The sequence below is a fragment of the Mirounga leonina genome, unplaced genomic scaffold, assembly GCF_011800145.1.
Source record: "Mirounga leonina isolate KUSES-001 unplaced genomic scaffold, KU_Mleo_1.0 Mir_376, whole genome shotgun sequence".
Taxonomy (NCBI): domain Eukaryota; kingdom Metazoa; phylum Chordata; class Mammalia; order Carnivora; family Phocidae; genus Mirounga; species Mirounga leonina.
Window position 1 is genome coordinate 4,412,242 of NW_023270718.1, and position 16,766 is coordinate 4,429,007.

The 16,766-nt window shown below is 52.8% G+C and overlaps 1 protein-coding gene across 1 annotated transcript in view; it reads left to right on the forward strand.

Moving 5' to 3' along the window:
- The window catches only part of SULT2B1 (sulfotransferase family 2B member 1), a 33,908-nt gene that overhangs the window by 11,986 nt on the left and 5,156 nt on the right, over positions 1-16,766 (forward strand). The window contains exons 2-5 of the mRNA XM_034986909.1: positions 6,952-7,091; positions 13,706-13,914; positions 15,533-15,659; positions 16,068-16,162. Coding sequence (XP_034842800.1) covers positions 6,952-7,091; positions 13,706-13,914; positions 15,533-15,659; positions 16,068-16,162 — 571 coding nt within the window. The remainder of the gene's footprint in view (positions 1-6,951; positions 7,092-13,705; positions 13,915-15,532; positions 15,660-16,067; positions 16,163-16,766) is intronic.

Below are 16,766 nucleotides of genomic sequence, written 5' to 3' on the forward strand. Positions count from 1 at the left end.
GCTGTGTGACATCAGCCCGGTGACCCTGCCTCTCTGTGCCTCCGTCTCACATTTGTCAGGCAGGGATGGTAATACCACCCGCCCCTTAGGGGGGTGGAGGGAATGAAGGAAACCAGGCACATAACGTAGTGGGGAGTACTGGGCCAGGCAGCGCTCCGCTGCATTAATTTGACTTCAACAAACATTGACCGAAGGGCTACTCTGTGTATTGGACACATTGGCAATCACGATGGCCCCCTAGGGCGCCTGGGTGGCTCAGTTGGTTAAGCAACTGCCTTTGGCTCAGGTCATGATCCTGGAGTCCCTGGTTGGAGTCCCGCATCCGGCTCCCTGCTCAGCAGGGAGTCTGCTTCTCCCTCTGACCCTCCTCCCTCTCATACTCTCTGTCTCTCATTCTCTCTCTCTCAAATAAATAAATAAAATCTTAAAAAAAAAAAGATGGCCCCCTAAACAAACAAACAAATAAATAAATAAATAAGATAATCCCTGGTCTCACGGAGCTTACCTGCAAGTGGAGAAGGAAGGCAGTAAACAATCAAAGAGCTACATAAACCGTGAGAGCGGCTCAGAAGCTGCCCAGCGTGTTGGGAAGACAAAGCAGGGTGGGGGTTGGGGTATGGCCCAAGTGTAAACAGGATGGCGGGTGAGGCCTCACGGACAAGGTGCAGCAGGTGCTGTGTGTCACAGCAAAGACAGGAGGCGGGGCTGCTAATCACAGGCCCGGATGGAAGACAGAGAGCAGTCAGTGCAAAGGCCCTGAGGCAGGCCTCGGCCTGAAGGGTCGGAGGACCAGCAAGGAGATCAGTAAGCGAGGGGTGGGGGTGAAAATTAAGGCAGAAGGGTCAGGGCGGCTCTTGTGGGGCCTCCTATTCATGGTGAGGACGTTGTTTTTTCTCTGAGCAAGACGGGTGGGTTTGGAGCCGACGAGAGACAAGAGCCTACTTAGTTTCTAACAGTGGAGAAAACTGTCCCTGGGGTGCAGGGGTGGAAGCAGGGAGATCCGTAAGGAGGCGACTAAAGTCCAGAGGCAGCGTGGCTTTTAATCTTTACCAAGTTCCCTCGGGGGAAGGCTTCCTATCCTCCTCATCCTGAGGCCCAGAGAGGGTAAGCCATGTATTCAAGGTCACGGAGCTAGTTGGTAGCAGAGCCTGAGTTCAAATCCAAGTCTACACAACCTCAGCCTATCTTCCTTCCCCACTGTGGACTGGGCTGCCTCTGGAGATGGTGATAGAGCCCCCACCACCAGGGGATCCGAACTGGGAACAGATTTGTTTATTGCACACCTATCATGTGCCAGGCCCTGGGGATAAAACACTGAACGTGACCAACACACTGCGCTCCAGCAGCAGAGGAAGGGGCGGAGGCACGTTGACAGGTACTTACCGAGACCGCCTGGGAAGATTGCTGTGTGACCTTAGGGAAATGTATTAACCTCTCTGGGCCTCCATTTCTTCCAGCACGAAGTAGTGCTCTCCACACCCACTTCATGGGGTTCTGGGAGAAGTCTGATCATGTATGTCCTTGACATAGATTTTCCTTAGGGGTGGCTCCCCTGCCCTTCCTCCCCTGCTGGGGCCAGAGGGAAGTCAGACAGGGTCTTTCAGGTCAGAGGAGGCCAGAGGAATGGGCAGGCCCAGGTTATGGGGGGCCTTGAGTTCCGGGCTGAGGGGCCGCGGCCATGTGCAGGATGGGCAGGTGGGAGGGACTGGAGGCCAAGGGACTGAGGGGGCTGTCTGGAGGGCGAGGGGGCAAGGAGGAGACCAGAGCTGGATGGGAGCAGTGCGGACAGAGAGAGAGAGGGCCAGGGCTGCGGTGGGAGGCCAGAGGGTCGATGTGTTGGGCCATTCTTAGAGCTTCACGTCCTGGGGTCTCCCGAGCAGGGCAGACTGGGCCGGCACCTTTGAGGAGGCTAATAAGCGGGTGCTCAGCCAACTGCCCATCGTGTTGGCCCGAGCGCGGTCTGCTCTTCCCCCTGCGGCCGGACTCTGACCCAGCTCCATTGTTACCTTCGCCCTCTGCTCCAATCATAGCTTCGTGCCAGGCCCCGGATGTGGTGTGGGAACAGAACGGGCTTGTCACCCTGGGGCCCGATTCAATTTACAAGCTGGGAAGTGAAGGCACACAGCAGCTGTTTTAGGACACACAGTGAGATTCAGCCAAGCAGGAATGGGGTGGGGGCTCCCCGGCCTCCTCCACGCTCAAGCACAGACAAGGGCGGGCACAGCATTCCTGGCGGGTGGACCGGTCCCGTTCAAAGGCCCGGAGGTGGGAATAGTGCTCAGTGCATGGGGTGGGGGAAGGGGGGACTGCCTGCAGGGCTGAGGTTCAAATCTCAGCTCTGCCTGGACCCTGCCACGTGTGGCCTTGGCCAAATCACTCTCCCTTCCTTCCACTGCCCCATCAGTAGCATCAGTACATGGCGGAAGGCGGCATTCGTCCCTCGATTATTTATTTAATGAGCAATTGGCTGTTCTGGGTTCTGAGGGCACAGGGGTAAGGTCTGGACACTGCTGGCCTGCAAGGGGGCCCGGCTGTGGGCATCTCTAAGGGTTCGGCGGGGGATTCTGAAGTGCTGGGGGCGCTGAGAAGGCTGAGGCAGGGGAAAGGACATCACAAAAGCTCTTTTTTTTTTTTTAAAGATTTTATTTATTTATTTGAGAGAGAGGATGAGAGGAGAGAGAGAGCACATGAAAGTGGGGAGGGTCAGAGGGAGAAGCAGACTCCCCGCCGAGCAGGGAGCCCGATGTGGGACTCGATCCCGGGACTCCAGGATCATGACCTGAGCCGAAGGCAGTTGCTTCACCAACTGAGCCACCCAGGCGCCCCTCACAAAAGCTCTTTGACTTTCCCTGACTCGCTTCTTGGTCAATGCCTCCGTTCACTCCGCCTCCGTTCACTCCCGCATGTATTGGATCAGACAGATACAGGTGGAGCACCAAGGACGTGGCCCCCTGTGGTGGGGCGTGGACCCTCCCTGTCGAGGCTGTCAGTGCTGGGGGGGGGGGGGGGGGGGGGGGGGCGCACCCTCGTATTTATTAATTCACGCCATCAGTGAATATTTCAGGGGCTCCTGAAGGGCACAGGATCTTTTCCCTGTTGGCCTCTCCCTTTTCCTTTCCTGTCAACTGGGGAGGACATCTCTCCAAGTGGCTGTCAGATCAAAGACCCAAACAGCGCTGCCCACCAAAGGGAGCTTCAGCTTCCCTGGTGTTTCCCAGGAGCCAGGCGCCTAACCTAGATTATCCCTTTTAGTTTTCTTTTTTAAAGATTTTATTTATTTGACAGAGGAGAGAGCACAAGCAGGGAGAGCGGCAAGCAGAGGGAGAAGCAGGCCATGTGGGGCTCGATCCCAGGACCCCGGGATCATGACCTGAGCCGAAGGCAGACGCTTAGGCGCCCCTAGATTATCCCTTTTAATCCTCAGGTAGGATGAAAACCCTGAGGTAGAGATGACCATTATCCTCATGGGACAGATAAGGAAACTGAGGCTCAGCGAGTCGAGGAGAGCGGCGGAGAGCGCCAAGACCCAGGCACTTAGCCTCCAGTCTGTCTAATGGGAACTGACCGCCTCCAGGCGCCCACTCCCTGAGCTCATCTGCCTGGCAACCAGTGACATCACTAATTCCACGCCCACCCTCCTCCTGGTGGGGAGCTGACGTCATCACCGAACAGTGACGTCACTACCACGGGCTTACCGCGTGCGGAACGAAGCAGCCCCTCCTCTGGGCACACAATGCCCGTCTCGCCTCTGTCGCTGTGTATCGTAACAATAACGGCAGGTGGGCCTGGCCGGCTCAGTCGGTGGAGCATGCGACTCTTTAAGAATTTTTTTTATTTATTTATTTGACTGAGAGACACAGCGAGAGAGGGAACACAAGCAGGGGGAGTGGGAGAGGGAGAGAAGCAGGTTCCCCACCGAGCAGGGAGCCCGATGCGGGGCTCGATCCCAGGACCCCGGGATCATGACCTGAGCCGAAGGCAGACGCTTAACGACTGAGCCACCCCGGAGCCCTTTTAAAATTGTTTTTAAGAATTTTTTTTATTTAGGAGCATGTAACTCTTGATCTCGGGGTCGTGAGTTCAAGTACTTCTTACGTGCTCACAAGCTTAGGAGGTACCAATTCTTTTTTTTTTTTTAAGATTTTATTTATTAATTTGAGAGAGAGAGAATGAGAGAGAGCACATGAGAGGGGTTAGGGTCAGAGGGAGAAGCAGACTCCCTGCCGAGCAGGGAGCCTGATGCGGGACTCGATCCAGGGACTCCAGGATCATGACCTGAGCCGAAGGCAGTCGCTTAACCAACTGAGCCACCCAGGCGCCCCAAGGTACTGATTCTTACTACCCCCATTTTATGGATAAAAAACTGAGGAGGCACAGAGAGGTCGATTGGTTTGCCCGACGCCACACAGCTGGTGGGACACAGAATTCAAACCCCCATATTCTGGCTTCAGAGTTTATGCCCTTCATCAAGACATTGTTACTTCCCTTGTCTCCCTTTTAATATCATTTTTTTAAAGATTTTATTTATTTATTTGAGAGAGAGAGAATGAGAGACAGATAGCAAGAGAGGGAAGAGGGTCAGAGGGAGAAGCAGCCCCCCGCCGAGCAGGGAGCCCGATGCGGGACTCGATCCCGGGACTCCAGGATCATGACCTGAGCCGAAGGCCGTCGCTTAACCAACTGAGCCACCCAGGCGCCCTCCCCTGTCTCCCTTTTACCGTTGAAGAAACTGAGGCACAGAGCGACGAAGTACTGGGCCTCAGCTCCAATAGAAGTGCCAAAGCCATGTGCAGCCCCAGGGCTGCGCTCTTCCCCAGGCCTGCAGCACTGTGGTTACTCGGGGCCTGCAAAGCAACCCCACAACCTGTGAGGTGACCAGCCCTCCCTCCCTATCACCACGGAAACAACCCCCAGTCAGAGATAAAGGGGCCTTGGCCAGTTTCTCCCACAGCCCCTTCCTGGTCCACCTCGGGACACTGCCCCTGGGAGACCCCGGCTGGCTGAGCCTCCCCTGGGCTCCCCAGAGCCCTCCAGCGACCCCAGGTGGAGGGTACACAGTTCTCTAGCTTCTATACCAGCCCCCACATCACAGTCCTCCAAACCCTCAACGATAACTGCCATCCCGCCTTCTAGCACCTTCTAGCACCTTCTAGCACATTTCCTGTATTTGAACTTCTCATAATTGAAATCATGGGGTCCGGACCCTCTTGCGGCCCGTCCTTCACTCAACGTTGTGTTTCTGAGTTTCGTCTGTGTGGTCTCCAACCCTCTTTATATAACAGAATATTAGTAAGAGCCTCTTCGCCATCCCGAAGTGAAATCCACAGACGATATAACCTACTTACACACATACTTTCTTTGCCCCCCGGTTCGGTGGGTTGTCCTCAGTGTACTATAACGAGGCACAAATGGAAAGTAGCCCAGCGTGGCGGCTCAGGATGGGCAGATCGGATTCTGTGGGGCCGGAAGCTTGTACCATGGTGAGGGGGGTTCTCCTGAAGGAAAAGCGCCAACGCGTGTGACTCCGGCCGTAGGGAGAGGGGATGTTTATTTAGGATGAAAAGAGAATTATAGCAACTTGCCTCATTTTGAACGCTGACAAACCCTCCACACATTCCAGAAAAGTGACACAGACCAGCTTCTGGCTTCATACACTTCAGACCTGCATCTCCTCCTCCACCTCATACTTTCTGTGTCAGGTGCCCTAGGACAAGTCATGTGATGTCACTCCTGCGAATTCCTGCCACCAGCCACCTAGCGGGAACACAGCCATGCATGGACGGGCGTGACCGGGGACCCCATAAATGCCCCGGGGGGGAAGTTCAGGAAAATGTCTCCCCACCTCCACTTCACCTTAGCCAGGGCCCCCCAGTACCCACCCCTCTCCCATGCGCCAGGGGCAGGAGATCCCGGGGGAGGCCGTCATGGAAAGATACAGCGGATTGAATGGATTGCTCTTAGAACATCTCACTTTGGAAAATTTTACTTCCGTGTATGGCTTTGTGGACCCATCGTGGGGGTTTTGGAAAGGCAGCTCAAGTGAGGGGCTTGAACCTCGAGACTATTTCAGCTTCCGGGCGCCTGGCTGGCTCAGCAGGTAGAGCAGGCGACTCTCGATCTCAGGGTTGTAAGTTCGAGCCCCACATTGGGTGTAGAACACTTAAACATAAAAAAAAAAATTTTTTTAAGATTTTATTTATTTATTTGACAGAGAGAGAGAGTGTGTGTGCATGAGCACGGGCAGAAGGAGAGGAAGAAGCAGGCTCCCCACCAAGCAGGGAGCCCGATGCGGGGCTCGATCCCAGGGTCCCGGGCTCATGACCTGAGCCGAAGGCAGACACTTAACCGACTCAGCCACCCAGGCGTCCCTTAAAAATAAAATCTTAAAAAAAAAAAAAAAGCCAACAAAACTGTTTCAGCTTCATGGTGACCCTGGGCTGGGTTTCACAGGCGGGCTCTGCCATTCTGTGGCCTTGCAGGAAGGAGTGGGCAGGGCACATAGCTTCTGTGGCCTCGGTTTCCTTGTTGGTAAAATGGGGTGGTGGCTTAGCCTCTTCCTCAAGGGTTGGGGCAAAGAGTCAATGTGAGGAAAGCGCTCAGCCCCACTTCACAGATGGGAAGTGCTCCATCTGTGTGGCTTTGGGAAAGTCACTCAACCTCTCTGTGCTTCGCTTTCTTCATTCATAAAAGGGGGCTAATAATCGTCGTGACCTCATAGGATTGTTGTGGGGTTTGGGTAAACCATTCCCACCTTGCAGATGAAGAAATGGGCCTCAGGGAAAGTTTGTTGCCAGGGTTCCACCAGCGAGTGGGGCGCCCCTCACCTACCTCTTGCTCACCCTCCCTCCTGCCCTGAGATTCCTCTGCCCCCTCCCCAACCCTCCAGGAGTGACTCCTGTCCTCACACCCCCCCCCACTGGTCCTCATGGTGTCTCCGTCACACTCCTACAGCCAGAAGTTGTCAGGCGAATACTTCAGGTACAAGGGCATCCCTTTCCCCGTCGGCATCTACTCACCCGAGAGCATCCGCATGGTAGAGAACGCTGATGTGCAGGACGACGACATCTTCATCATCACCTACCCCAAGTCAGGTACCTGCTGGGCGGGGCGGCTGGGGTGGTGGCCACAGAGCCTGAGAAGGGCTCGCGGAGGGGAAGGGGAATCGGAAAGAGCCGGGGTGGGTGGCGGGGTAGGGGGGGTGGGGCTGCAGAAAGAGCCCGGGGGTGGGGGGTAGGGGGTGGGGCGTGAGCTTGGCTTTTGCACTGGCCGGTCCCTCCGCCAGGTGTCGCTCCTTCCTCCTCCCCCCGCAAGGTGGGCTCTCCTGTCCCCAGGGAAGCCTTCCCTGACCTCCCCACCCTGTCCCTCTCCATCCCCTTAACTGGCCTCTACTTGCCTTCAGAGCACCTGTCACCACCAGCCGCTATATTGTGTTTTCGTTTGTTGGTTTATTCTCTGGTTTCCCCACTGGAACATGAGCTCTTTGAGGACAGCTGGTTTAGTGTGTCTGGATCACCGCTGTGTTCTTTGAGTCTAAAACAGTGCCCGGCACATAATAAGTATTCAGTAAATATTGGTGAAAGGAAGGAGGCGGGGAGGGAGGGGCAAAGAGATGCTCTTAATTTCCTCCATTCTGTCACTGAAAAGCTGCTTATTGGTCATCTGCCGTGTGTGGAGACACAGCTGTGAATAAGGAAGACAGTTGTCAATTTGTTGGGAGACACGGGCTTTATTTCAATATGCAATCACTTATGTTACTATATAATTAGGGTTGGGGTGGGTGCCCCCGAGGAAAGGTGCAGAGAGCATTGAATGTAGGTAACAAAAGAGATGGTCTGGGGGATGAGGGCAGGCTTCGTGGGGGAGAAGATGTTCATGTCCAGACCTGGAAGCTGCAGAGGGGTTTGAGTGCGAAAGTGTGTCCTAGACAGAGGAACAGCACATGCAACGACCCTAGGGTCGGGGGAGGCTTAATGAGATTGAGGGAACAAGAGAAGGTCAGTGAGGCTAGGGATGAGACTGGGGCACATGGGCTGATGAAGCATCCCTATGGAGCCAAGGTGAGGCTCTGCGGTGACTTTACTCCAAGGCCCTCAGGGAGCTTTTAGCGACAGAAGGGACAGACTTCAGTTTTTCTGTCTCTAACATGATGGGGATTGACTACTTTATTTCTTTTTCAAAACATTTTTGAAACATTTCAAAATATGATATTCACCTTCTTCAGCATAGAGTTCTGTGAGGGGTATTTCTTGAGATATAATTCACCCACCATACGATTTACCCATTTTAAAGTGTACGATTCGGGGTGCCTGGGTGGCTCAGTCGTTAAGCGTCTGCCTTCGGCTCAGGTCATCATCCCAGGGTCCTGGGATCGAGCCCCACATCGGGCTCCTGACTCAGCGGGAAGCCTGCTTCTCCCTCTCCCACTCCCCCTGCTTGTGTTCCCTCTCTCGCTGTGTCTCTCTCTGTCAAATAAATAAATAAAATCTTTAAAAATAAATAAATAAATAAATAAAGTGTACAATTCTCTGGTAGTAGTGTATTCACAGACTTGTACAACCATCACCACAATCCATCCTGGAACATTTTCACCCTCCCAACAAGAAACCCCATACCCATTAGCCATCCCTCCCCAAACCCCACATCCCCAACCCTAAGCCTTGGCCATCATTGATCTGCTCTCTGGCTCTATGGATATGCCCGTTCTGGACATTTCATATAAATGGAACCCTACAGTGCATGATCTTTTGTGTGTCTGGCTTCTTTCACTTAGTACAACGTTTTTGGGGTTCACCCATGTGGTAGCACGCTTCAGTGCTCCTTCATTCCCGTTTATGGTGGAATACCATTCCATAGCATGCATTCTATTTTCTGTTTACTCATTCATCAGTTGATAAATGCTTGGATTGTCTGCACTCTTTGTCATGAGTAATGCTTCTAGGAACATGGGCATCCTGTATGTGGACATATGTTTTCATTTCCCTCAGAGTTCTGAGTTTTGAGAGACACACACAGTCCTATAACCACCATCACAGCCAAGATACAGAACAGCCCCATCGCCCCCAAACCTTCACACACTTTCCTGGCCATCTCCTCCCTCACCCCAGCCCCTGACAACCATTGTTGTTTGCGGCCCCTAGAGTTTTGCCTTTTCCAAAATGTCACATAGATGGACCCATACCATGTGCAGCTTTTGAGACTGACTTCTTATTTTTTTTAAAGATTTTATTTATTTATTTGACAGAGAGAGAGAGGCGGGGAGAGGGAGAAGCAGGCTTCCTACGCGAGCAGGGAACCCATTGCGGGGCTCGATCCCAGGATGCTGGGATCATGACCTGAGCCAAAGGCAGACGCTTAATGGACTGAGCCACCCAGGCGCCCCTGAGACTGACTTCTTTCATTCAGTGTAATATACTTTAGATTCACCCAAGCTGTTGTGGTTTTTTTTTGTTGTTGTTGTTTTGTTTTGTTTTGTTTTTTACTGCCGGGGAGTATTCTTTTCTATGGATGGACCATGGTTTATCCATTCATCTATTGAAGGACGTTTGGATTGTGTCCAGATTGGGATGGCTATGAATGCAACTGTTATGCGGCTTTGCATTCAAGTCCATGCATGGAAATATGTTTTCATTTTTCTTGGGTAAATACTCAGAAGTGAGATTGCAGAGTCTACGGGAAGTAGGTTTGCTTAACTTTATGAGAAATTGCCAAGCTCTTTTTCCAAAATGGCTTTACCATTTTGCATTCTCACCAGCAACATCGGTGAGCTTGCCAACCGAGTGTTCCTTGCCAACACTTGGGATTGTCAGGGTTTTTTGTTTGTTTGATTGGTTTTTAAGCCGTTCTAACAGGTATGTATTGCTATCTCACTGTGGTTTTAATTTGCATTTCCCTGGTGGCTAATGATGTGGAGCATCTTTCCATTGGCTCATTGGCCAATCACATATCTTCTTTGATAAAGTGTCTGTTCAAGTCTTTCCCCCATTTTGTAATCAAAACCATTTGTTTTCTCATTATTGAGTTTCGAGAGAGTTCTTTTTTTTTTTTTTTTTTTTAATTAGGCTCCACGCCCAGCGTGGGGCTTGAACTCATGACTCTGAGATCAAGAGTCATGCTCGGGCGCCTGGGTGGCTCAGTTGGTTAAGCGACTGCCTTCGGCTCAGGTCATGATCCTGGAGTCCCGGGATCGAGTCCCACATCGGGCTCCCTGCTCGGCGGGGAGCCTGCTTCTCCCTCTGACCCTCCCCCATCTCGTGCTCTCTCTCTCTGTCTCATTCTCTCTCTCAAGTAAATAAATAAAATCTTTAAAAAAAAAAAGAGTCAGATGCTCTTCCAACTGAGTCAGCCAAGCACCCCGAGATTCTTTATATAACCTGAGTACAAACCCTTTATCAGATTCGCCTTTTGCAAATACTTTCTCTCCATCTGTGACTTACCTCTCCAGTGTCTTCTCAAAGCAGAAATCTAATTTTGATGGAATTCAACTTGTCAATGTGTTCTTTAATGGGTCAGATTTTGATATCATAGCTAAGAAATCTTTGCTTAACCCCAGGTCGTAAAAACATCCTTTGTGTTTCCTTGTAGAAGTTTTATGATCTTAGATTTTAAACTTAAATCTATCATCGATTTTAAGATAATTCTAGTATATGGGATGAGGTATAGTGTGAGGTTCTTTGCCCATGGACATCCAATTAGTTCAGCTTCTTTCTTTAATTTGAAATGTATTGATTTTTTTCTTAAGAAGTAATGAATTCATAGTTCAGAAGCTCAAGAGGTACAAAGGGTTTGCACCGAAAGATCTCTCTCTCCTACTGCAGTCACCAAGAGTCCCTGTGTATCCTTCCAGAATTTGCACGTCCAAGCAGAAATGTGCATAAATATATTTTCACTTTTTCCCACCACAGTTCACACACTACCCACACCATTCTGTATCGTGGTTTTGTGTATATTTATGCTTTCTTTTCCCTTGCATTTGTTTAGGGGAGAGAGGGAGAGAATCTTAATCCCCCAACGTGGGGCTCGATCTCATGTCCTCAAGATCATGATCTAAGCCAAAATCAAGAGTCAGACGTTTAACTGACTGAGCCACCCAGGCGCCCCTTTTTCTTTGTATCTTGACATCATCCCATCTTAGGACTGTAGACAAAGAACTTCTTTGTTTGTTTATTTGTTTGTTTACGGTTCCATAGTATTCCATAACATTGGATGTACAGGAATTCTTGTTTAAACAGTTCCTGACTGATAAGTATTTACTAGTTTTCAACCTTTGCCTTTAAACACAATGTAAACTTTATACACAATGTACACTTTGAACACGATTTAAACTTTATATACAATGTTGCCTCCAGGGCATATAGCACTTGCACACTTAATGCCTTGATCTGGTGGCTCAGTTGGTTGGGCGACTGCCTTCGGCTCAGGTCATGATCCTGGAGTCCCTGGATCGAGTCCCGCATCGGGCCCCTGCTCGGCAGGGAGTCTGCTTCTCCCTCTGACCCTCCCCCCTCTCATGTGCTCTCTCTCTCTCATTCTGTCTCAAATAAATAAATAAAATCTTTAAAAAAAAATGCCTTGATCTGTAGAAAAAACTCCTAGATATGGAATTGCATGGCCAAAGTGTCTGTGAATATGCGATTTTGATGGCCATTGCCAAATTTCCCTTCATCAGAGTTGTAGAAACCTCTTCCCTGAGCAGCAGGTTTCGTTCAAAGCAGGTTTGAGCCGGATGGTGATGGTTGCACAACAACCTGAATGCATTTCATGCCACTGAGCTGGACCCTTTAAAAATGGTTACATCGGTAAGTTTTACGTTATGCGTATTTTAGAAAAGAATTTGTGAGCTAGTCACGGAGGATCAAACCACTAAGGGGGTAAGGAGAACCCCAGGGGATACAGGAAGAGCTCATACAGGGATCAGCCGGCCACTCCCCCTGGGCGGAAAGCAGAGCGCCCAGGGAAATCTGCTGGGGCCGCGGGGGGCAGAAAGTGTCGCTGTCGCTGGGTGTCCAGGGCACTGCCGGCCGCGGGCCATCACCGGAGCCAGCGGGCGAGAGGAGCGGGCGAGAGCCGGGAAGGGAAGCCCATCCTCCCGAGGGCTCCTCTGGCGCCCTCTACTGGCGGAGGTTATCATTGCGCCAGGCGCCGGAGGAGAACTGTTCACAGGGTCCGGCTGCCAACGCCCAGAACAGGGCACCGGAGAGTGGATTCGGAGGCAGAGGCAGTGCAAGAACCGGGGCAGGGGGGCGCCTGGGTGGCTCGGTCGTTAGGCGTCTGCCTTCGGCTCAGGTCATGATCCCAGGGTCCTGGGATCGAGCCCCGCATCGGGCTCCCTGCTCGGCGGGAAGCCTGCTTCTCCCTCTCCCACTCCCCCTGCTTATGTTCCCTCTCTGGCTGTCTTTCTCTCTGTCAAATAAATAAAATCTTAAAAAAAAAAAAACAAAAAAAAACGGGGCAGGGTTATTGTTAGAATCCAGGGCAATATAGGGGCGCCCGACTGGTTCAGTTGGTGGAGAGTGAGACTCTTGATCTGGGCATCGTGGTTTCGAGCCCCACTTTGGTCGCAGAGATGACTTAAAAATAGGGGCGCCTGGGTGGCTCAGTCGGTGAAGGTGAAACGTCTGTCTTCGGCCGAGGTCATGATCCCGGGGTCCTAAGATCGAGCCCCACAAGGAGCCCCGCATGGGGCTCCCTGCTCGTGGAGGAGCCTGTTTCTCCCTCTGCCTGTGTCTGTAGCTCCCCCTGCTTGTGCTCTCTCTTTCTGTCAAATAAATAAATAAAATCTTTAAAAAAAAACCCAGACAAACAAAACAACAAAACAGAGAATCCAGGGCAATATAATACTAATAATAGGTCACTGTTAACATTATTATTATTATTATTATTATTATTATTTCTCATCTGACTTGCCTACAGTCTCCTGGAATCCGGACCTGAGAACCGGGTCATTGATAAGGTCCCTTCCTGCTACATGACATTTGTGACTCCCCCCAGAAATCAAGGGGTGACTCCCGAGAAAGGGCAGTGAAAGGAGCTGAGGTTTTTAAGCCCAGACGTCTGGATTTAATTCCAGCTTCCTGTATGTACTAGCGGAATGCTTCTGCCTCACACATAAGCCTCAGAATCCCAGCCACGGAGCCTACTAGAAGCTTATTTGTCATTCCTTTAAACTCCGGTCGGTGCAGGATGCGTGGAGGGACGTGGGGGGAAATCCATGCAGTCTCAGGCATTCTGGCTCTTTCCATCTTATGGCTCTGCCATCCCCGGGAGCCCCAGTTTCCAGGGGCGTCCCCGCATCCAGCCAGCGGAGAGGGAAGGGGGAGGGACACGTAGGAGGTGTTTATGGGCCAGGCCTGGAAATGGCTGCATATCACTGCACTTGGCTAGAATTCGGTCACATGGCCCCACATGTAGCTGCAGGGGAGGCTAGGGAAATGTGGTCCCGTCATATTCCTGGTAGGGAGATGAAATGGGGTTGGGAGGGCAGCAAGCCAGTCTCTGCCACGCGGGCCACTTCCTAGCTTCGCCACCTTGGCCGCCGACTTTGTTTCTTTGAGCCTTGAGTTCCTGCTCTGAAAATCCTGATAAGCAGGCCTAGCTTCTCCGCTGGCTGGCCGGCTGTGAGGAGTCTGAGAAATCTGACTCTGGTTCTCTCTGGCCTCCCCTCCACCCCGCCGCATCTTCGATTAATTTGCCCAATATCTCCTGACAGGCACCAACTGGATGATTGAGATCCTCAGCTTAATCCTAAAGGACGGGGACCCATCCTGGATCCGCTCGGTGCCCATCTGGAAGCGGGCACCCTGGTGTGAGACCATCATGGGTGCCTTCAGCCTCTCGGACCAGCCCAGCCCCCGCCTCATGAGTTCCCACCTCCCCATCCAGCTCTTCACCAAAGCCTTCTTCAACTCCAAGGCCAAGGTGCAGGAGGCGGGAGGGGTGTTGGGGTGGGGGAGAGCTGACTCTTTCTGACTGATGGGTTCAGCACATTTATTGAACACCTACTATGTGCCTGGCCCTGATCTAGAAAAGTAGCTAGTAAGCACATAGCAATGTAAGCCCACATTCTAAGGGGTAACAGGCAGAGAATAGATAAGGAAGCTCTTTAATATGCCAAGGTGGTAAATTCACATCAGAAAGGAGCAGAGTGTGGGGGTGTCTGGGGGAAGAACATTCCAGGCACAGGGAAGGGCAGGTGCAAAGGCCCCGGGGTGAGTGTGGCATGCCTGAGGCTGGCAAGGAAGCCTGTGTGGCCAGAGCCAACTGAATGAGGGGGAGAGGAGTAGAGATGAGGTCAGGGAGGTAACAGGCTCCCAACTGTGCAGGGCTGCGTGGGCTAGGGTGGGAACTTCACTTGTCCCCTGAGGGACATGAGCCAGGGCAGGGCTCTGAGCAGAGAAATAGGAGCCGACTTAGGTTTCCACAGGCGCCCTCTGGACGCAAGGTGGGGGACAGACCGTGGGGGTAAGGGCAGGTAGTCCAGGTGGGAGGCGACAGTGGACGAGACCAGGGTGGTGGCAGTGGAGGTGAAGGAAGCAGGCTACGTTTGGGGTGTATTTTGAAGGTGGAACCAGTAGTCAGATTAACTGACAGATTGGGTGTGGGTGTCAGACAGATGAATCAAGGGTGACTCCACGGTGTTTGGCTTAAGCTGCTGGGAGGATGAGGCTGCTGTCACCTGGGATGGGGGGCGGCGAGATGGGGAGGTTCAGGGGAAAGTGGGAGCTCTGTCATGGCCCATAGGTGTCCGGGTGGGGGTTGCCAGTGGGCAGGGAGATAACTGAATTGGGATTTGATAGGACAGATCTGGGATGGACATGCGTATCTGTAATTGGCTGGTCGATAGAGATGGATGGAATCGTTAAAGCCAGGAGACTGGTGGGATCACGAAGGAAGTGAGTGGCTGACCATAGTCTTGGGGAAGGAGACAGTTGCCAGGGAAGGACATATCCAATGGGGCTGGAGTGGGCTTGGTTGTGGAATATGAAGCAGGTAAACAGAGTGGAGCCAGGTGATCGGGGCCTTGAATGCCAGGCCCAGGGGCTGGGACTCTTCCCTGGGGTGCTGGAGAGTGGAAGAAGGCAGGGTCAGCTCTGGGTATAGAAGGACCTTCTGGGGCCATGTGGAGGCTAGGAGGCTGGGGAAGAGGCTCTGGTGAAGGACCAGGCAGGAACAGATGAGTTAAGGCCTTGGCTATGGGAATAGGAAGGAGGGTCAACATCTCTCACCCTGATCTCCTCCATCCTGAGTCCCATGCCTTCTTCCTTCAGTCTTTATTCCCTGAAGCCAAACTGTCACTCTGCCTAGTCCAGGAACAGTCCCACTCTCCTCCTGGAATGTGGTTGCAGGGAGCTCTCCCCATCCGCTGGGATGAGGTGAACTGATCTAAGCTTAGCGGGGCAGTCCCCTGAGAAGTCAACTCTGAGTCCTTCCTGCTGTAGGATCAGAAGAGAGAAGGCTTGGGGACATGCAGTCTTCGGGGCTGGGGTCCTGCCTGTGTCTGACAGCTTCTGGCCTCCTCCCCAACATCCACACACAGGTGATCTACATGGGCCGGAACCCCCGGGACGTGGTGGTCTCGCTCTATCATTACTCCAAGATTGCTGGGCAGTTGAAGGACCCCGGCACGCCTGACCAGTTCCTGCAGAACTTTCTCAAAGGCGAAGGTGAGGACTGGGGCAAAGTGAGATGGGGGGAGCCCCTTGGGGACCCAGCCAAGAAGGGGGCAGGGGAGGGGTACGAAGGAGAGAGAGGCAGAGATACAGGGCGTTACTCACAGTGAAGGAGACAGGGGAATAGAGAGAAGGAAACAGACAGACAGACACATAGATACAGAGAGACAGAGAAGAGAGAAACAAAAAGAGAGAGACAGAGATGCAGAAAAGGGACAGAAACAGAGAGATGGGGAGACAGGGGTTTTCAGAGTGCCAGGTGTGGGGGGTTTGGGGGAGGCGTCCAGCTCTGAGGGGCCAGGCCCGGGGCCACATGGGGCCAGTGAGGCCCCCCTGAGCCCCGAGCCCCAGCGGAGGTGGTTTTGCTGCCCGGACCTCATCCGCCTGCCCCTCTGCCCGCAGTGCAGTTTGGCTCCTGGTTCGACCACATTAAGGGCTGGATTCGGATGCAGGGCAAAGAGAATTTCCTGTTTATCACCTATGAGGAGCTGCAGCAGGTGATTCCCCCCCCCCGCCCCACCCCCACCCCACTCCGGCCCAGCGTCCTCCACTCCTCCCCTCCTCATACCCGCTTCCCTTCCCGCGAGGCCTGCTCTGCTGCCTAATGCACCAGGTACTGGGGGCACAGTGGTGAACGGAGCAGGGTCCTGAGCCCCTGAGCAGCAGAAGGGGCATGGACAAAGAAATGAAATAGATGGCAGCTGGAGAGCAGAGCGAAGGAGAAAAGGCAAGCCGAATAGAAGCTGAGGATAAGGAATGTGTGGGGGCGCAGTTTTAAATAGGGTGGTCAGGGAGGCCTCTGGGGGGAAGATGACACTCAAGCAAAGATCTGAAGGAGAAGGAGGAGCCCTGGAGCTATCTGGGGGGAAAGTGTCCTGGAAAGCCCGTGCAAAGGCCCTGAGATGAGAGCATGCTTGATGTGTTCCTAGGGGAGCAAAGAAGCCCATGTGGCCAGAGCCGACTGAGGCGGGGTGGGGGTGGGAAATGTGGGCAGAGAGGGGATAGGAGGCACGGGGAGGACCTTGGCTTGTCTCTGAGTAGGTGGAAGCCCCCGGTGGGCCCTGAGCAGGAGAGGAGATAGGATAGATGAGGTCATGCGGA